Source organism: Anarrhichthys ocellatus, unplaced genomic scaffold (genome assembly GCF_004355925.1).
Source record: "Anarrhichthys ocellatus isolate YVR2014 unplaced genomic scaffold, GSC_Weel_1.0 scaffold106, whole genome shotgun sequence".
In the NCBI taxonomy this organism is placed as follows: Eukaryota; Metazoa; Chordata; class Actinopteri; order Perciformes; family Anarhichadidae; genus Anarrhichthys; species Anarrhichthys ocellatus.
In genome coordinates, this window is record NW_022280136.1 from 522817 (window position 1) to 545170 (window position 22354).

At 41.1% G+C, this 22354-nt stretch overlaps 1 protein-coding gene across 1 annotated transcript; it reads right to left on the bottom strand.

The window, feature by feature from the left end:
• Positions 1-4641: 4641 nt before the first annotated feature.
• Positions 4642-17512, bottom strand: LOC116399249 (homeobox protein Dlx4a-like). Its single transcript, XM_031876254.1, has 3 exons — positions 16721-17512; positions 13228-13424; positions 4642-6410 (listed from the first exon to the last, which is right to left on the bottom strand). Exons 1-3 carry the CDS (start codon positions 17046-17048, stop codon positions 6168-6170), a joined length of 768 nt encoding a protein of 255 aa, XP_031732114.1. The 5' UTR covers positions 17049-17512; the 3' UTR covers positions 4642-6167.
• Between the last annotated feature and the right edge of the window lie 4842 nt (positions 17513-22354).

Sequence of the window (22354 nt, forward strand, 5' to 3'; positions counted from 1 at the left end):
ATGTCTTGCTGGGGCAGAAATACTTCAGCCAAACTGCTATCCCAACATTATATCAACACAGACGTACAGTCGCTCTCTTTTCTAGAACAACAGACCTGCAGTCAGTTTATAGCGCTTATACAACTATCTTCGATTTTTTTTGTTTTGAAAAGAAAGTTGTTGGAATAACTTACGTATTTATTGTTTTTGTACTATGTTGCAGTTTGCACATTAAGAATTGTTTACATTTTACACTAGTTTAATGCATTGTGCTTCTTCCCTGATTGTATAATTGTGTGTCCAAAGAAACCCCATAGTAAATTAAACCTTCAGTTTATAAATGATGACGTTAAAATGTTTCACCATGAATATATAAAAAGACCCAGTCATGCAAAAAAGAAAGTCCTGTGATATACAGAGAAACCTCCAGATATAAAAACAATAATAAAAATACTGTGATGCAGATTTTTGATCATACCACCCAGCAATACTCCAACCACCTTTCCTTAAATGGTCAGCGCTGCAATACATGCGCATATCCAAAAACCTGTTGATCTCAAAGTGTTTCATAATGTTTTCCTTTCCACCCGAAATGTGATCTTTTCTTTTGGACATCTCTGCAGACTGTTGGCTAGTTGGTTTGATGATTTTTAGTAAATATTACTAATGTGGACTTAATTAAATTTGTCTACTGCAGCCATTTAAGGTTCTATGTTAACACAACTTGACCTGTTTAGTTCCTCCATGTGTAAAAGCTTAAATGGTTTGAGGCGACGGGTTTCCACGCAATTTTCTAGTAAAGTCAACAAGTTCGGGATAACAGTTCATCAGGAGGAATGTAAACGGCAGCAACAAAACAATTCTCTGGGCAGCTAATATGACCGGCATCTTAACATTGTTACGCATAATTATATGTCCTGCTGTGAATGTTTGTGTGTGTGTGTTCTATGTCTTAGTTCTAAGTGCAGCTCCCTGATGAGTGATTGAGGGCATCTGGATGAAGGTGTGGGTTTGACTATAAGCGCCTCCTTGCTCCGCCCTCGCTCTCTCTCACCTTCCTGGCACCAGACCCTGGTCTTCAGTTGGATTTGCAAAATTATGCAACATTATGCAATGTTTACATGTTTACGTGTCCGGTAATAAACTGTCACCTTTGCTTTTTTTGGATCTAACTTGGTGTTGTGTCCCTCCTTATGTTGCGACTTCCGAGCCGGTCGTAACAACATAAAGAATGTTACATCAGGGCAACGCTGTCCCAACCACCAAGCATCGTTTAAAGAGAGTCCGCCTCCTCTCATCGCACCGGAAGTCCTGCGTCCGCCCGCCAAGTGCATCTTGATCCGCGATGGAGCCAGGTCCCTGTCAAGATGTGGCCACAACAGTCCCCGGCCTCCCTTTGCTGGGTTCACCTGAAGTCTTATTTCATCCATCTGATTTTCCTCCAATTGATCAGGCAGCCAGGAGTAGGCTGCACTTTATCCAATCACCACGGCTGCTGCATCTGCATGCTCCTGAAAACATCTGGTTTTGTATAACTCAAACTGTTATCAAGTATGTAGTCACTTTTCTGGAGACGTACATTACTATGACTTTATTTTATTACTTGACAGTGAACAAAAACATTGACAAACTCTGGAAAATGTCTCCATACTATACCTGCGTCGACACCATAGTGTGTTATTTATCTGTTAATTGGTTTTAGTGTGCTTCTAACCAGCAGTCAGAAACACCTCTCTGCCTGCTGCTGAACTCGTTGCACGCTTCATTAAGTCAACATGAACAGCGAGCTGCAGTGTAGCGTGCAGACAGCTGCGTGGATGATCATGAGGGCGTAGCTGTTGCGTGAAACGTGCGAGTGAAGAACGTGTCTGATGTGCTTGTGGTCTAGACATTTCATTCACTACACTACACACACACCTGTACGATGTGTGCTTATCTAGCTTTAAATAAATCAAACTTCATAAATGATTTGCAGTTATACTGGAGTCATACAATTTCATCATCATTTGTGACTTAAAATGCTCAGATTGACATTTGAAAAGTGCACGAGTAAAATGCCTTATGCCCATATATGGGATGGGTATCGTTAGGATTTTATTGATACTACTATTCTTGTTGATACTCCTTATCGGTTTGGTTCTTTGAGTTATTACTCAATAACTGCATTTTAATATATTGTTTAAAAAAAGAAGATTAGTTGAGAACAGGATTAGAATTGATTTACATTTTTAAATACACCAAAATGTTCCAAAAGCAGCAACAGTAATATCTACAACAGTAAAGTCACGATATAAAGTCAACGATATCTCACAGGAAGCAAATCTAAAATATCAATAAGATAAATGATACCTCTGAGTGAAAGAATGAAGCACACAGACATAAACTCCTGCTTTGTCTCAGCCAGCAGAAAAGTTTATAGTCATTTTATAATACGTGGCAAACTAAAGCTAAAAAGTTGGTCGACTGATAGACGCCTTTTGTTTGAGCTTTTGTTTGAGCTTGTTTTGCCATTTGCCGAGTTAGCGCGCTGTGGTTGTGTAAATCATGGCGAGACTGTGGACAGAGCCGATCAACATATCTCTTTTGTACACATCGTGTTTATGCTCCTTGAACAGGTGTATTGATACAATATTGGCTTATTAGATGGGAAGGTTTTATTGCACTTATAGCAACGAGCGTATAGTTGTCATAGTTCACTTCACACAGACGGCTTGGGTAGAGGCTGCAGCGTGATGGTAAATTGCACCAAGTACCGATAACGGAACCAATAACGTCAGAGCTTATCAATACTGGGAATTGTGTAGGAATGAAGCATGAAGACAGTCGTCCTGATGGAACTAACGCTGAGCTTCATTTGACACTAGAGGTCGTCGGATTGATCGGTTTGGCTGATTGATCTGCGTCGATAGAAGACACTCCTCGGTGGAACTGGGCTCCGTTAGTAGTCACGCAGGGACAAACAGCATCGTTTTGCATGGAGGCTCCATACACACAATGAGGGCCACACTTGCTGAATTTATCTGTGTGCAAAATTGTGATAATGAACGTAAACAAGGAACATGGCTGTTGTTAATACTCACAGCTGTGCCGCAGGTAGGCAGGTTTGTAACGGGCTTATTACAGCTCTGCGAAAATTTCAACAAATATAACAAAACATTTTTTTATGACCAGAGAGAGATGACCAACCCTAGCTATCAAAATACGTTGAAAGAGATGTTTCCTTATATATATATATATATATATATATATATATATATTTGAGATGTTATCACATCCAGAGCTCAGTGTGCTCCCATACTGTCAGTACAACAGTAAACAGTCAGGGGGATGTATTTTGGGGTTGTACGGTGTTGACTGAGGATGGAAGGAGGTGATTGCTGCAGACGACGTGCGTCCCAGACTTGTATATTAACAGACTACTTAAATATCTCTGGGAAAAAGTAGTGTTTGTAGTTTTGTCAGGATCTTAAGGAGGCTGAATTAGACTTAACATTGTTCAGCCATGATGGATCCTATAAAGTTCATTCTTTTTACTCGCCCTATAGTCTTTTATCCCAACTGTAGTGATTCCATCAATGTGTGTTAAACAAACCTTTTGCTCTATTAGCACACATGACGACAGTCACGTTTCCACTGGGACGCACAGTATGACACTACAGCGCGATATGACTTGATATATTCATAAGCACCACATACTTTTCAACCCATGGAGTCCTTTGCCAAGAAAAAAATATAAAATCAAATATTTTAAAATCTTTTAAGACACAAAGTTTCTTTTCTTGTTTTTGAAAAAAGAAAGAAAGAAAAAAGCACAAGTTAATGAAGTGAGGATTCCTGCTCTGCTACATAATCTCCAAAAGGAGTATCAGAATGAAACCCCACAGAACACAAGCTAGCCTGTAGCAGCATATTACAATAATGTACGAATGCATTTTTGTAATATTCCTTCAACAGATCCATTTTGTTGTGAGAGGATTAGCCCGCAGTAATCCAGTTGGATGTAATCCACTACTTCCCGGCCTTTTCCTTCAAGGCCCGAGGCAGAAGGATATTCCCTCGACTGACAATTACAGATAATTACAGCGTCAGAGTGAAAGCTTTATTTAACAAGCTGTGTCCTAAATTGCCTATAATTGACGTGGTCATTTTATAAAATCATTGACGGCGTTTGACGACTCTTTCTGCTTTTCCAGATGTTTTGCGGGGCAGAAGACGTGACCCGCTTCTTCTGATTTACGACTTTAGAGAAAAGTGTCTCCAGGCCACTGGAGCACACAGGAACCCATACACTGAGCAGGAACATGTTGATTCAGCGATACATCACCGAAGCCTCAGGTTGATAGCGTCAGTTAAAGGTGCAAAAGCAAACGTTGGAGGTAAGTTAAATAATGAAAGTGGAATAGGGTGCCAATGATCACTGGGTTTGATTTATTTCAAATAACATAGCATGTCCTGACTCGTAGCCAATGGATTATTGGCAAAAATATTAATTCAGTATTTTAAGAGGTTGCTGAATAAATTCAGGTCAACAGATCATAGCATATATATATATATATATATATATATATATATATATATATATATATATATATATGTTTAAACTTCAGGAGGTGAGCAGAAAAAGAAAGTGTTGGTATGAAACATTTAAACTGACTGCAACCAAAACTTAAAATCCGTCAGAGAATCAAAAAACAAACATGAAATGTTCACAATTACAATTATGGAGCCGCTGTTGATTCATCCCTGTTACGTAGCCCATCATGTACCACCAAAGCCTCTGGAAATCCACTTCCTGGCCACGAACTGAACATTGATGAGCTGGAGCGTAAGGCAAAAAGCACATTGGCCTTGAATGACCTGCTGTCATTTTTTTCCCCACTATAGCTTTCAAATACATTTCTCGATTTGTTTTTATTACAATGAAAAAATATATATATCTATAAAATTTGACTCATACAATGAAGTAACCGTGTGGATTCAGTGCCTATTTCCCATATAGTCCTAAAAAAAAGGGGATTATAAGTACCATAGAATAAATGCCTGCTGGTTCATACACCTTATCAGAGCGTCTGCTGGTGCTGTATTCAACGTCCCATGATGGCTCTCTAAAGGTCTCTATGCTCCACAGACCCTTAATAGTGTTACACCCTGTCACAAGTACAAAAATAGACACAACAGTCAAAAGAACTTTTCCTCTTTCCTTTAGTTCTTTAATCTGATCTGGCTGAACGTGAGCAAACCAGAAGGTCCTTTGACTCGGATCCATAAAGACCAACTATAAAGACGCCCTGAAGAACCCTTCATTTCACACGCGTACCCGCCACACCGTAAGCCGCTGAATAGACGGAAAAAAACCCCTGAAATGTCCAGAATCAGAGACGCAGGGCTGGCATCAGCTTTGAGTTGTAGCTTAATCACAAACGTCTTGGCAGGCCGAGTTCCTCTGGAGGCAGAAATAACTTGACTGGCTGTAATGAAGTCAGACTATGTTCACTTTTTGAGAGAAGAAATAACACGCTCACCCTTTTTACAAATGATTATGAATACGTTTATTATTAAACAAGCCCTTGCTCTATTCAGTGCACTCTGGGGTTGCTGCTGCTGCGACACGTTCTCACTCCCAACTTGTCACATACGGTCGCTTGGTCACTTCCCCTTTAGTGTCATTTGTTAACATAGTATCTGTAGTCCGATAGACCTCAACACGGGGCTAACGTTGCGTTCATGACAGAAGATACGTTTATGTTACTACTTAGTTAAGTTTAGGAAACCAGACTTCTTGGTTGGGTTGAGGAAAAGATCACGGTTTTGGGTTCAAATAAGTACGTTTGTTACGCTGTGTTTCGTACATGACGTAGATTAAGGGGGGGGGGGGGGGGGTGGGGTATGTGGAGCTTCATAGTTTGACGTATAGGGCAACTGACTAAGCTTCTGTATTTGACAAGTTGGGAGTGCGAAAAGCCTTAAATAGTCATGGTTAAGATATTATATTTTTTAGTAGACCCCCCCCCCCCTGCCGCTCCAGCTTAAAGGAAAGCCACAGTATCTGTTTATTGCAATTGATCTCTGCCAGTTATGTTATTCTTGCCTCCAGAGTGGCTCGGGTCCGTGACGATGTCTGCGTCCCTAACAGTCAGCTCGCTGGCATAAATCCATAATTTGTCCTGAAGTGTTGCGTCCTCCAGCCGTCACATCATCTGAGTCCTCGGCATGGAGTCCTGCTGGTGTCCCGGGTACCAGTGAGCAAAATTGTTCATGTATCCTCCAGAGTGCACTGGCGCGCCTTTGGCGGCCATGCTGATGTCCCACAGAGAGCAGGGAGAAGAGGAGGACGCGGGTGGGGGGGCGAGGTGGTCTCCCTCAGGTCCACAGGGCCCATTCTTCATGATCTTCTTGTATTTGGACCGTTTGTTCTGGAACCATATTTTCACCTGAAGGACAAGCAAAGGGAAAGAGTTAATACTCATATCGGGGGACGCTGCGGTTACACGGTCAGCATTACAAACCCCGAGGCAACCGCGAGTGAGACTTTGAGAACAGCTTGAAACAAATTACATTTTTCGTCAACGAAGAATAACTTAATTATGTGAAAGACGGACGAATAAACAAGTTCAATTTAATATGGGCTGTGTATCGAATCTGACAATATGATACGCATCATGATACAGGTGTTACCAGGCAATATATTGCGAAATACAGATTTTTTTTCAAATCTAATTTCAGTCTTGGTGTCTTGGTTTACTTCACAACAATGGGATCTGCATTGGCGTTCATCACAGTGTGTTAATATCCAACACCTCAGCACTAGTATTGACTGAGTTGATCTTTTAACGTCCTGCTTGTATCTGGAAAATCACACAGTGTAGTTATTGATCGATAAAACCCCAAAACATCTTCTTCAGGAGTTGATTATCTGCGGGACCATGTCATTGTTACGCCGACGACACACAGATCTGTTTCTCTAACAAACCAAACAACCTGAATTTAACTGTCCTTCCTCCATGATTGCTTAGCTGCCCACAAACATTGCCTGTCTCTTATTTTTCTCCACTTAAACCAGGGTTGAGCTCACTTTCTTTGACAGTGGGACGTATACCGAAAAATATAAGGAACCAAACGATAGTGAATGCAAAGTATTCAACCTGTGACACAGCAACAGAAATCAGTGTTTCAAGACCAGAAAACATCTGCACACACTACTTAACAGTTTAACGTTAACATATATTAGAATACGTTTTGTCTGTATTTACTCTAGCATTTAAACTAGGACGTGCACTCAAGCCATGTTCTAGTTTATTATTTAAAAGTCACTGAGTGCTCGTTTAGAAACGGGCAGAGATGATTTTAATTGGAGCGGATAACTTTGCCACTGCAGTCGATCAGGTTATCGGGCCATTTCACTCAAATATCCATTCCGCCGCTTTAGAATCGCGGCACCGTCTCACCGGCCGCTCTAAATCGCTGACAGGTTAACTAGAACTATCCGTCCACCACATCACCCTTGTTCTTGCAGCCCAACCCAGGAAGTGAGCAGGTGTGTCAACCCAGCTTCCATGGAATAAAAAGTGAAATAAGCACTATTACAGGGAAGTTAACACGAAATAATGAGAGGCAACACCCTCAGTGAATATTAGGAAAAATACAATAAACGATGATTCACTGACTATACTGCGCCACACCAATCACAGACACACCTGCTACAGACGACGATGCAGTAAAGGAGCCTACAATTAGGTTCTAATGAGCTGCTGATTGTAAAACGTTCTAGCGTAACGAGTTGTAATATAATAGATAAAAAAACAGCATTAGTAGGTGTGCCTACAATAATATCTCTGTACCTGTGACTAACACAGACACCGCCTCTGTAGGAATGCTATAGGTTAGAATCTCAGAATACCATCGCATACATGATAAGAGTACACACACTGTGATTCCTCTAGACACACGGTTAGTTATTGTTGATTCCTTTGAACACACGAGGCAGCGGTCCCATCATGAGAATATTAAGTTAGGACAGACATAATTCTATGAGAACATAACAGAATATTGAGCAGTATATCACTTCAATCATTTCTCTGTGGTTAGAGACCGTTCAGTTGCATTGTTGACATAATTGCAGCGTTCTCAAGTTTCCTGCATGCTGGTAAATTGAGCATTAAATTACACAGCTACGCCTCTCGGGCAACCTGTCAGTTTAGCGGGAACAAAAATGAATCATAAATAATTACATGCAGTCAGCGAGTGATACTGTTGCGTCAAACTGTCTTTTGACTTCGCCGTGAAGGAAAAAGAAAGTGAACGCCCAAAGGGATTGGTGCTGCGCAGCCGGCGGCAGAAGAAGAAGAAGAAAAGAAAACACACTTGGCGCCAAAAGTGTTTTCTCCTCCGCGCTGAAAGCCCTTGAAATTATTACCCTGGGAGTTTTATAGGTATTTATGAAGACGGTTGAAGTGGTCTATGGAAGATATTTTATTCTATAAAAAAAAAAAATCGAATTTCAGACTGCTCTAATAGACTCTAAATATGTGGAAAAAAATGAGCCCTCTACGCCATCATCAAACGAAACTTGACATTTAATGCGATCTCTATTGTTCCAGTGTATCTGCTGACGTCAACCACAGCCGGTTAGGGTTTAGTATGGATGGTGGCAAATGCATCAAATGAAATCACCACTCCATAAAGAAGCAATGCCAGTGTAATTACACCACTTAATGCTTTTTTATTAAGAAATTAACTCGCGCTTTAAACACTCTCTCCAAGTTCTCCAATTTCTATATTTAGTAAATTGCACTCATATCCAAAAAGAGAGATCGTGAGCCCCTATTGTACAATAATCGACAGACACATTGTCATGCGTCAGCGCCTGCAGAGCGCTAATGAAACCCTTGAGTGAGCGCGCGGAGCGCTATGAGCCCGGGAGTCAATCAACAGCACGTTAAGCTAATGCAGCCTCAGTGACAGGATTTCTGCCGTAATTATTGGTTTCATATTCCAGCAGGAACACGGAGCCGACGGCTGCCCCGACGGCAGGGGCCAATGACACCGGCATTAGCGGAGGAGGGTGGCTGAGAGGCAGGCCAGGTGCCGCCATGTATGTGTGTGTGTGTGTGTGCGTTCTTGAATACTGGGCGAAAAACGGTTGCTGGGATTTTTTGAAATAGAAGGCGTCCATTTGGCGGGCGGTTTAAGCTGTATGGGCAATGTGTGTGTGTGTGTGTGTGTGAGAGAGAGAGATGGATAGAGATAGAGAGCGTTTCAAGGAAAAATGTTAGAACCGTGCTACGTGCCATTTCTCAGCAGCGTCTGGGAGCATTGGAGATTTAGATGGAAAGCGGTTGGCTGCCGGCCTAATGGCATGAAGGCAGGGTCGAGATGTGGCGCATGATCGCTATCTGCAAGTGTGTGTGTGTGTTTGAGTTTCCATTTGTATACGTGTATGAAAATGCACACAACATATGTCTGAGTAAATGCATGGTTGTGTGTGTGTGTCTCCATGCATGTGAGCAATGCGTGTATGTGCACCGTAGGCTACGAGCTCGTACAGCTACATATATGCACAGCGGGCTAATTACAGCGGACTGAGTGTTTCAACACAAGCTGTTCTGTGTCTCCGTCTGTTTGCTGTGACAATGTTTAATCATTTAAGCTCTAATGTTAAAGTTTAGTCTGGGTTCAGCACTAAATATACATAAATGAAACAATGCCGTGTAAAAATATGAAAGTATAACTGCTCCTGAGAAAAACAGATTAACGTAGCACTTAATTGGGTGGTGTGCAACAAGATTATTAAACAACCAAACTATTATTCGAGGTTAGACTTTCTAGCTTCCAACACCAACTTTGATGGCTCATCGGATGACTCTGCAAAATCTTTGATTATGACCAATTTTATTTTTCATTGAGAAAATGAAGGCGACCAGTAAAATTACAACTCAAACCGTCTCAAACGTCCCTCCCGGCTTTCCATGTCCCCAGAACAAGCGCACTCTGGCCAATGTAAGTCTATGGAGACAAAGCCGTCACGTGACGGACTTACTTCAAAAGCCCCGCGCTCTTCCTGGGGGCATGCATCAGCCGTGCCACCAAATCGGGCCAGGGCCCCCTTCCCTACTTCCTACCCTTCCTGCACCCAGACAACACACATCTTCGAACTCTACCTTTTCTTTTTTTTTGTTAATCAACTACAGTTTGGTGAGTGCATCATCTTGCATGGTTGTGATGTAAAATCTGTCCACAGACAGACAGACTTATTAATACCTGGCAAAGTACTCCAAACCACTTTTGTGGTACAGAAGGTGTTTCCAAGAAACAATATCAACGTCGCCGCTGGCAATAATTAGTAGGCACACTGTGGGAAACACCTTTTACAACATATCGGATTCTAAAAAGGTCTCACCTCAACACTAACTTGTCTCCGTAAAAAAAAAGAAGGTCAAGAACTCACAGAACTCAAAAAATAAAAGCCCATATTATTTATCCTAAGCCCACAAAAATGTGTCTGCATTCCTCCAACTACAGCCAGATCGTTAAATTGCAATCAGTGGAACTCTTGACACACTGTAAAGACTATAATACAATCAGTCAAAGCCCACTTTCCCTGATCCCGAAACACCTCAAAGCAGACAGACAATGTGCTTCAGCGTGCATGCGAGTATGGCTGGCAGCCGACCGCATTCCAAACCACTTCGCCACTACAAAAGGCAAAGGCAACCGAACGGATCATCTCTTACTCCCAGTGTAAACAAAGCTGCGGTGGTTAATTCATACGGGATCAGGACGGCTCATCTGATGACGTCAGATGCTTTTAATAGCTACTCAGTGCACATGCGTGTATCATATTTAAACAATCCCACTGTATCCATCCCAATGGGACACCTGTTCAACACTCAAACCTTCACTTTTCCACACGTGTAATGTGGCCCATCTTTGATAATGCTACAGAGCATTATATGACTTTTAAAACAATTATTATATTTACATATACATGACGTACATTAGAACTGCTCTGCAGTGACCGTGGATTCTGACACGGTAAGCTAATCTTTACATAGAGTCGGTCTATACATTGGGAATGCGTAGGCTGTGTGGTACCGATGACGAAAATGGTTTCGGCTTGTATGTATCATTTTTTTTAAATTAAATTGTTGCTGATGTCCCAGACTGAATGTGCTTATATGTTCTGTGTTACATTTAATAACTACACAGCCTTACAAAGCCAGAAACACAGTAGCCTAACTAGCTTACATATTTGGTCCAATTTGAGTCGAGACCTGGATCTGTCTTTTTGACGAGTTTTATTATGAAAAATGTATCATGTCAAAGAAACATTTATTCAGTGAAAATATCTGAATTTACTCGGAATGCTGAGCAAGTGGTAAATAAAGAGTTGTATCAAAATAAAGCTAGCTGCAAGTTGAAATAGCCAACGGCTAGCCAAGCTGAATTTACCCATTCTCTTTCCCCAAACTGTTATGTATCTATTTGAATGAACTGACATCTTGGTAATTCAGTTTTTTTTTCTTCAATTGACCTAAATGGGCAGTAGCTAAATCCATTCACGAAGAAGGGGAAAAAACTGCTAACACCTGCTAAAGGTAGCTAACTTAGCAGCTAAAGGTAGCTAGCTTAGCAGCTCTCATTAGCTGCTATCTCATCTTCTAGTAAGTTTAAGGTTCCTTTATTTTACATACTTTATGAAACTGTTAAAGTTGTACATTGATTTTGATAAAAGCTGAACATTAGTTGACAGATAGACAGACACCTTGCTAAACATTGATAGCATAGCTGAAAATACGTATTCTATCCTATGAAGCTGTTATGGCTAACGTGTTAGCAACATCAAATCAAAGAAGCTGAAAGAACACATTCTGCTAGTAGACACAGTGTTTTTCTTTCTTTTACTTCCTGAGGATTAACCAAAGGAAGAGTGCAGTATCTTCATTTTTAAGGTGTTATATAGCGAAACTTAATATCATTTTTTTTCTCAACTTTGGGGCTTGTGTATTTATTGCTACTGTTCTTTGCCTCTGTAGCACGGAGCATGACATCTGAATCGACTAAATGGGAAGGCAAAGCAAGATTATGACTATCTGGACATAGTCTATGTGTTTTATTTTCTACTTATTGTTAATAATGGCACAAGTTCTTTCAAAATAGATCCTATTTTAAAGAAACTCTCCTATGAAACGGAACTATTTCCCTCTACATTAAAGACAATGAGGAAACAGTCAGAGAAACAGACCGTGACTGTCTAAAGTCACCAAACAGTCTCCCTACAGGCCACACGGACACGTTTGTCTTAACTCAGATTAATGAGATTGTGATTCAGACGGAAAAGAGGAATGGAAATATTTGCAATAAGGCAAAACAAAAAATAAACATGCAATGCCAATATCTGTCCTGTTGATTGGGGGATTGTTTCCAGAGCTATAATCAAATGGATAATATCAATGGACTTTAGCAAATTAGACATTTATTTGTAGGAAAATGTCTAATGACTGTATGAATTCCAAGAGGCTTAAAAAGCATAATTCGTCCAACACAACAGCCTCCATTGTGTCGGGTTCATTGATTTTATGTGACAGACAAAATGGCCACCATGAGGCTTTTATTTGGCTTTGACAGCACGCGTATGTGTGTGTGTCTGTGTGCGTGCGTGCACGTTGTGGGAGAAAAGCAACGGATAAAAAAGCATTGAGAGGCAAACCAAGTCTTCCCCTTAACCTCGACTGCAGACATAATAATGTAGATTCACAGTTACAACCCACACAGGCTTCTATGTTTCACTGAGAACCAAAGAACGCTTTAGTTCAAATCTGCAGAAACAACGGATTCACATTCTAGAATGAATCTCACGGCTATTTGCCATAGAAATAAAAAGGTGTACGTTGTATTGATACTGATGTTTCAGTCATGCATTGCAGGGTTTCAGTGATTCACAGTGAGTCATGCATTCTTAGAGTGAGATGATACACATACGCCTTAAATTAGAGAAATTAGCTAACACTTAGTTCAAATTAGATGTTTCCTGCTCCTGTCATCACAGAAGAGTTGTGTTTTTTACCTTCACCAATGTGGGTTTTTAATTTTTTAATTCCTCATATAAGTATAAAATGTTACTTAATTTTTGTCCTTTTGTGCTTGCGTTCATTAGGGAAATCATCTTTTAATTTTCCACGAATCCTCTCCAACAATGACTAATTTTTAGCCTTTTTTTTAAGTTCAGAGTGTATCCAGCTCAAAGTGTACCTGGGTCTGCGTCAGGCCCATTTTGGCCGCCAGGTCGGCCCTCTCGGGCAGGGCGAGGTACTGGGTCTGCTGGAAGCGCTGGTTGAGGGCCTGGAGCTGCAGGCTGGAGTAAATGGTGCGAGGCTTCCTGATCTTCTTGCCCTTCCCGTTCAGCCGCACCTCCCCGTTCTCGATCACCGCCGTGGGCTTCTCGTGTTCTGGAGGAGAGGAGCGAGATAAATGTCAACACAGGGGTTTCTGTGGGGGACAGAATTTTACACAGAGAGTACCAGACACCGTAATACAGCAAGAAAAACCCCAAAAACATCAGTCACAGTGTTTCATCTCACGCGTCCTTCAACAAGAAACTGAACCTCTTTTTAAAATGTCTTCGCTTGTTATCTACCGACAAGTTTTGTGACACATTTTTAGCTTTTTGTGCCTTTTTTCCTCATCATGTGTGGTTTTGTTTTTATGATTGCTTATGAACAACATTTCTATCCCATCAAAACAGTTACGTAACATGTCAGTACTATGTAGATATAAAAGAAAACCAGAAATCCATTTCTCTGTTAGAGTGTAAACAGCAACATTCATTCATTTCACAGGACATTTGTACGTCTGTTTAAAAAAACAACAAAAAACCATAAAGGAACACTCAGGCTCAACCGTTTACAGCAAAGCAGTTCAACTCATCTAGGATTCAACCACAAAACGGAATCAAACTGCGGTGTCAGCAGTGGGCGAAAATCTGAATTTGAATGTTTCAAAACATAGAATTTGTAAAATTCTGCGACAACGAAACAATCCTGTGAGAACATATGTTGGTGGATTTAAAATGCCACGAAGTGCAATTCAGTGTCATGAAATATGATGTCACGAGTGTAATGAAAAGATGAATCCTCTTTTTACTTTCGGCCCGGCCGAGACAACTTCTTTCACTTTTTTTTTTCTCTCTCTCTGTACAACCGTGTCCGTCCGCCCACGCTGATCTCTGTTATGACATGAGCTCATAGCCTGCAGTGGCAGGAGAGAACAGCTGTGGACGAGCCGAGGGCCCCACAAGACGCTCGGGTTCTGTAACAGAGACGCGAGGGACGGCAGCGCCGCGACACCGAAGGGGGCACAAAGGGCACTCCGAGATGGGCCACTTTTTTTGGAAAAGAAGATGTGAGAGTGTACATTTTCTGACCAGCACGACTGTGTTTTTAACCCGTGTGTTTTGTTGGCTTTGCTTCATTGTTTAGGGTCCTTCAGACCACCCTGCTTGTAAAATAAACCATTGATTGATTTTTTATTTTTCTATGGGTCTTACCTTACAAACATGTAGAGAGGTATTTAAGTGGAGCCCCCTCGCAAGAAACTACAGAAATAACCATATTTGTTTCTCTAAAGGTTCTTCACAGACAAACGGATGAGTGTTCAGTTGGACACCAGCGTTTGACTTGATAACCGTTATAAAACTCCAATAAGAGAAATTGAATTAATTTATTTGGGAACTGGGAGCAGTGCTGCATGTAAAGTACTGCGCTGTCGACGCCACTCCCAAAGAATATGATCATCTATCGTGTTTAATGTTTCACAGCTGACGGAAGTAATGCAGCATTTTCTGTTGCGGACTTCTGAAATATGTTGTCAGTTCAAAGTGAAGCAACGTTTTTGCAAGATTAGAAAATTGGAGTATAATTGTGATAAAGCAATATCAAGTGTGTTTCTTGTGCTGGGGTCTTTTTGTTATTTCTAGTAACGGCACTTTATTTGTCGAGATGAGCTGAGAACGCCAGTTGAAAGTGCTGAGGCTTTCACTCACTATTGATCATATAAAAAACGTTCTGAAAGAAATTTTGAATTTAACTTTGAATAAAATGATTTACAGTCGTAGATATAGAAACAATGGAAATGGCACAAATTTGATTTGGGATGACATCACTTTACGTAAAAATAAATAGACGATTATAGTTTTGGTTTCTGCTCTATTGAAATGTATAAATGTGTAACAATATTTGTACATCCGTGAACTGTTCTATAATATTTTGACTGATTATCACTAAAGATTTGTTTTTTATAGGCACCGTTTTTCTTGTATTTTGGCTGCGTGGCAACTTTACACTATTTTAAATTAACAAAATAAGAAGTCAGACTTATTACTGAGTTTGTGCTGAGGCCGTGCACGTGGAGTAGAAGAGGAAAGAAAAAGACGTGTGCTTCAGTCCAATATTTCTCTAATTGAATATGTAAACAAGGTGTTATAATAATAATAATTATTATTATTAGCAGTAGTAGTACATGATCAGGCTCTACATCTGTTAACAATAATGTAACATGTTTGACGATTGACAAGCAGCCACTTCCGGATCGCTCTTCTTCACTACCAATTATCAGAACAATGAAGGATCTAATAAAACAAGTGAATCATATCAACGTAATGATTTTTTTGTTGTTGCATTTTTTTAAAAACGCAATGTCACTTTCTTAAAGACATACGCCATCAGACATAAAAGTATATATTTAAATGGCTGGTCCGTGAATTAAAGTCATCGTTATCTCTCACAGCCGGGAAAGGTTGAAAAGTAACCTTAAAAAAAAAATGGATTATTAAAATAAACAGTTTTGTCTCAAATGCTATTGGTGTGGTATTTTATTTAGAAAGAAATACAAATCTATAAAATACAGAAAGTATTTCTGGTTCAATTAACTTTAAAAATATATATTTCTGGTCATCTTGTTTGATTATTATTATTACTACTATTATTACTACAGGCCTCTTGGTGTGTGTGTGGAGCAGCATAGGGGCGGATGTTATCCGGGAGAAGATGGGCTGAGGGTTTGGGTTCGGAGGGGCCGCAGCTCCCGGGCCGCTGCGGGACACCGCAGGCCCGGTGTCGGCTGCTGCTTGTGGAGAGTCGCACGGTCTCCGCGGGCCTTGAACTCATCTCCCGACCAACCCCAAAGTACACTAAACACGGCGCTGTGGCCGAGCTGTGTGTGGATCCAATTATTCTGCTCCACTGTGGTTCATTTTTATGTTTTTCTTTTTACACCATAGAAACCATTTCCACCATTATATATATGAAACATCTGTGAAGAATAATCCCCCCCCCACCCCCCGGGATTTCTCTTAAATTCAGTTTGTGCGTATTGATGCATTTAAGGTCTTCTGTGATAGTGGAAGCAACATCATTTTAACTTGAGCCGTTTTTTTAAGGCGACACAAAGAAATATATTAAAATGTAAAAATGCGGGGCCAATTAAAATATCACAAGTCACGTCCTAATGAAACAAATGGTTCTGATTGGCTAAGAGTTCTCCCCTTCTTTGTTTTCCTTTATTTTCTTGGAGATCTGTCAGCTCCGACTCAGCGGCACCCGAGAAACCGTTACACAAATGAGCGATGTCCACAAGGTCATTAAGCCCATGTTTAGTAAATATTTACAGGATCGACCACTGAGCACGCTGTAGATGTAACAGAAAAATGTGCAAAATATTTTATGAAACGTCCTTTTATCAAACCTACCCGCATCATCCAGTCTGCTGTGTCCAAGCGCACCGCCGTGACCCCCGTGCTGATAGGGCAGGTAGGCACCGTGGTGGTGCGCGCTCACGGTGCTGTGATAGGCCGGGTATCCCAGCGGGCGACCGTACGAGGCGGCACCGGAGGAGAAGGGTCCGTCGTGCTGCGAGGGGCCGACCGCGTGCAGACCGTGGACCGGGTAATGGTTGTGGGACAGGCCGGGGGACGGCTGCTGGTGTCCGGGGTAGCCGTGGCCGCCGAACTCCAAAAACGCCGATTTGGAGGGATCAGGCTGGACCAAAGAGTCCGATATAGAGCTCATAGTCATCATTGGGGAGATATGCAAGGGATGTGGTGGGAAATGAGAAAAGGGGTCAGCTACGACCTCCAGGCGGGGGTCATCATGAAGCAACCCTCCATCAATATAAAAAACGGTCTGTAGACTTTAAGAGACGTGTTCAAGTTCCCAAAAACCAACAGCAGCTTAAAAAAATGTCCTTTACCTTCGACTAATGTCAACACACTCCTGCTGAATGAATTAAGCGGCTTTAGGTATGTTTGCCCTCCGCTACATCCCCGCTGAACGGTCCTCAAACGCGACGCTCTGTGTTTGATAGCATTGAGGCGGACGATACGCAGGACGGGCTGTGCAGCACAGACTCGATAAGAAAACAACAACAGGAAGTTCCGACAAAAAAGGGCCGTTAAACTGATTTTTAATATCCTTCCAGTCGGATTATCCTCCTCCTTCTTCTCCCTCCAAAACAACCCGCCTTTAGATGCTCGTTTCCTCCCGTGTTGTGAAGAGGCGTGTGGCGGCCGAGTGTGTTCCTCCTCTTCCTCGGAGCGCACTGTGAGTCTGCATCGAACATTCTCTGCCTCCCACTTGGCGCGCACACCGCGCGCTCATTGGCTGCAGCGCCTTCGCCGTGTCACGCGAGTCAAACTAATGACAATCTAGCGCGAGCGGTGGACCCGGCTCCTCTCGGGTGTCTTTTTTTTGGGCGGAGAGCGAAGGCCTTAATGCCCGCATTAAAAAAGAAATCTGAAGGGAAGAGCCAGTTTAACCATTAAAATATAATTTAGCGAGTGTGAAAATCTGGACCAATGAGATGTTCAGTGGCCTTCAAGGCCGTCGTTTTTTTTCAAATTAAGTAACTTCAGACAATTGAGGACAATAATATAAATGGAGATGACTGCAAAAATATTAGCTTTGTTGCTTTGTTACTATGATGCATCAACATTGTGATTTTATTAATGCGGAGGTAAATGACCTGTGGTTTGCTTGAGTCTACCTTTGCATCATTATACAAAATATAGACACGTCTAAAGAAGTGAAATTATATTAGAAAAAACCCAAAATTAATTGTGCTGTCACGCGGACAGTATAGGATATATTTTAAAATGATAATTCATCAATGCCGTGCGTCATGATTTCATAAAAAAGGGGACATTGGCAGGTTGGCTCATGAAACGCATCGCCCTTCCAAAATAAAATTCTTGCTGCTTGCCAAAGGCAAAATAAGGCGGATCAGACCAAAGTATCTTCATAAACTGCTGTTGAAAGGCCGCAGACCTTATTATACAATTATTATTTTAATGAAACCCACACGTATTCTCTTTCACAAGACTCCACACTGTGTGTTCTATTTATCTCTTTCTTTTTTTTCCGGGGGGGGGGGGTCATAATGAAGCTGAAGCGACGAGACCTAATCACGTAAAATCACGTTAATCGAGATCAACGTGATTTTACGCCATAGAGTACAACACACACACACACACACACACACACACATACTGAGGGCACTGCCTGTGGTCCCGCACGAGGGAGAATTACAACAAACATCGGCCTTCTCGAGAAACTCCACGTTGTGATTTTGGCAGAGCGGAGGCGCGGACACTGTAATTTCACTCAGGTCGGTCATTACGCTCATCTGCGGTGGAAATCCCTGACAGTGGGCCCCGCTCTCAAATTAAACCTCAGCATTACCCACACAGATACAGGATGATGTAGCATGAAGTCATCTCCGTGGAACTGATCGATTTCTTTTCTTCTTTTTCACATAACGTGCTATTTTACGTGTAGGCTATTAATGGGATTTATTAGTCTGCGGTGTAATGCGGGCCATGTGGCGCGATATATGTAAACACCTTTATAACCGAGTCAAGCCTCGGCTAAATGTATACTTTTATTATACTAAATTCCCTTTACTTCCGGTCACAGTGTGAGGAAATCAGCAACATTTGGAACCCATCGTTACCTTTTGTATAACACTGCAATTAACACGAGATGCAGTCTGACCTGTAGCCTACAAACGTTGCGTCGGGTGTGAAAAAAAGCACACAGGCGTCCCACCACGGAGTCACGCCGTGGTAGTGGGAGTAGGCCCTACTAGTGCTCAGCTATTATAGCAGATATTCATGTTCCGCACTGTGGTGCAATTTCGAGGAGTATTTTTTATTTTATTACTTCACTACATTTCAGGAGAAAATATTCCAGTTCTACCAAAGTATCACATATTTCACAAAAAACAACGTTAAAAAAATAATATATGTATGGATGTATATATATATATATATGTATATGTATGTATGTGTATGTCTGTATATGTATGTAGGCCTATATGTATGTGTATGAATATGTATGTGTATGTATATGTATGTATGTATATGTATATGCATATGTATGTATGTGTATGTATATATATGTATATAATTGTATATATATATGTATATATATATATTTGAATATATATGTATATATCAGTGTATATATACAGAGACACAAATTTGCGTAACAAGTTTCTTCTTCTTAGGGCCCCACAGATGTATCTCCTGCCCTCCAGAGGTTGCCCGACCCATAGGTCTATATGCTAATTAAAGTACTTCAAAGTAGCTGCGCCTCAACCAACTACAGCAGAAAAATGCTGCTTACACATGAATGCCTATTTAATCTGAATATAAGATAACATATCAGCCACAGCAGCCATTATTCTACATATTGTGTATCCTTTTATTTTTTTAACGCTCCAACTACGGTCAGCTGATAATACCTTTTATTTAAGAATGGTTGCGCACGCAGGACGTTTACTTGCAATGAAGTATTTTTTAACGTACTTAATAAGTAAAGGATCTGAATACTTAATAATGCATCGCAGCTCCTGGACGATTTCATCCTACCAGCTTGAGGTAAAAGGAAGGCTCTACGGACGTTTTTAGACAGGCCCCCCGAGGCCTGCGGGTCCCTCTTTAGTCACTAATCTTGGTTTTGACAGCGCTCTTTAAAGGCTGTGCTGTCACTCTGACCAGCCACGCACACACACACACACACACACACACACAGAAATAAAAAGTTATTTTAGTCTCTAAAATGCCTATTGTTGTGCCATAAACGTTGACCGAATTGAATGTGAAGAATAAACCAGGTACTCCCTTCAGCATTATGTTGAGCAGCTTTGACGGCATCACTTTTGTCATGACAACTGGAAAAGATAATCATTAGAACACACTGTGGACAAAGAGAGAGAGAGAGACAGACAGACATAGAAAGAGAGAGAGATGTTTTGGCATGTTTCCTTCTGGTTTCTCTCCTCCTGCCTCTAGGATCTGTCTTATTATACCAACAGGCTGATGTGCGGAGAGTTATTACACATCGCAGGCCACGCTCCCGCTTTCATCCGCGGCCAACATTCCTCTCCTCCCTGATTTCACCTCTGTGAGCACCGGGCACACCCTCCTCGCTGTTTCAGCGCTGTTATTTAGAGGCACGGTTTTGCTATGTTGTCAAAATGTCTTGCTTTTTTGCCCGTATTGAGGAAGGCAAAGCGTACAGTTTGGCGGGGATGGCAAGGGTATCCAAGTATCCAATGGGTACCAAGTTGACTTCAATCTTAGTCCCGGGAAAAGTACTTGACCTGGAATATAAAATCCTAAACATGAAGAATTCTTCTCCAATCATTTGTCAATGAAAGCAATTGCAAGACTTCATAGCATTTACGCATCATCTCATTTAACATGATATGGATGAATTGTTCTCTATGCTAACACCTCTGATTCAGCAAGTAACACAAGCTAATGACTGTGTTCAAACAAGCTCACAGATTATTTATTTTTTTGGCCTGCGGTGAGGCAATTTGTCATCCGACGTCAAGGGGAGATGAGTTACTGTCCAACAGCAAGAGACGGAGCTCAACCACGGGAGCTTGTGGGAACACATGCAGGTCAATTTACACCTTCAGGGGAGAAAGAAAAAGAAGATGGCATGGAGGAGGAGGATGGAGGAGGAACAGGAAGATGACGAACAAAATCAGACCATTTCAATGAGTTTAAAGTGATTTTTTCAAAATGTATTAATATTTATTTTGGATAGAAGTGATTCCCGGGTTTGTCCCGTGGCTAACAAATTCTGAGCAAAAGGTGTTGTGATAGAAAGCTACGCTTTGATGTGTAACCAAAGCCTGATGAATCTTTTAATCTGCGTCATAGAGCTCCATTGTTGTAATAAAATACAAAACCGAACAAAAAACCATCAAAACTACACTGAGTATGTAGGATTGAGTCTGCTGCCAGAAAGCTCATAGTTTATATACGCTTGACACGCGGGAGACGTTCTGCAACCCCGCTAGTTGGGACCAAATCCTACACGCTGCACGCTTAAAGAATGCCCTGGCCACTCATCCTATATCTGATTGGATTAAACCTCACAATGTTCAGTCTCTGCTCTATAATAATATTATTATATGGAAAAATATCTCATGATTATATTGTTCTTAAATAACAATATACAAGATTTGAATGAATAACCTAATATAATGTATGATTTGGAGTTGTCCATACGGACACTTGGCAAGAGCAAGTCCAATATTCACTCTCTTTTTTAGCTCTGTTTTGGTCTCCACCAACTCCCCATGGAAATATCTGGCTCTTTAGCTGCTAAATGCTTCACTGTGTTCACCCGCTAGTAGCTGACTTTGTTTATTCTGCTCTTTGGTGATGGTCAGTTAGTGAACAGTGTTTTATTTTCCTAAAGCTGGCTGCTGCTGCTGCTTTAAACAGGTTGATAAGGGCTGTGAGAGAGAACCACAACAGAAAGACGAGAGTTGCTAAAACTCCTAGTAGAGCTGAGGGGAAGTGGGGAGTTGGAAGATAATTATTTTTCACTATAGGTGACCTTTTTTATTTTACATACAGTTATTTGACCCATTGCTGATATAAAAATATTGATTAGAGCAGCTTTAACATAATATCTATCAATCTAGCCCCTTCAACTCATTCGTAGATAGGTCAAATAGATGACAGATGAAACGACAGCCTAATTATACTCATCATAAATGAAGTTCTATATTCTACTTAGTACAGTAAATTTTGACCAACAGCAATACTCAATAACACATAATGTGGTTGTGAGGTGAATGTGTTCTTTGACTGTTCTTTGAGAATTATATCACAACAAAAAAGCATTTTCACTCAAAGCAAACCAAAAATGATCTCCTTTCTATAACCTCCGTCCTCTTCGAGACTATATGACGACAAGGAGGGATGAGGAAGGGCAAGAAATGTCAAAAGGTTACACCCGCTTCGACTGAGATGACCAGGTTCTCAGAGTTGATACTGTAAATTATTGACATGAAAAGTGTA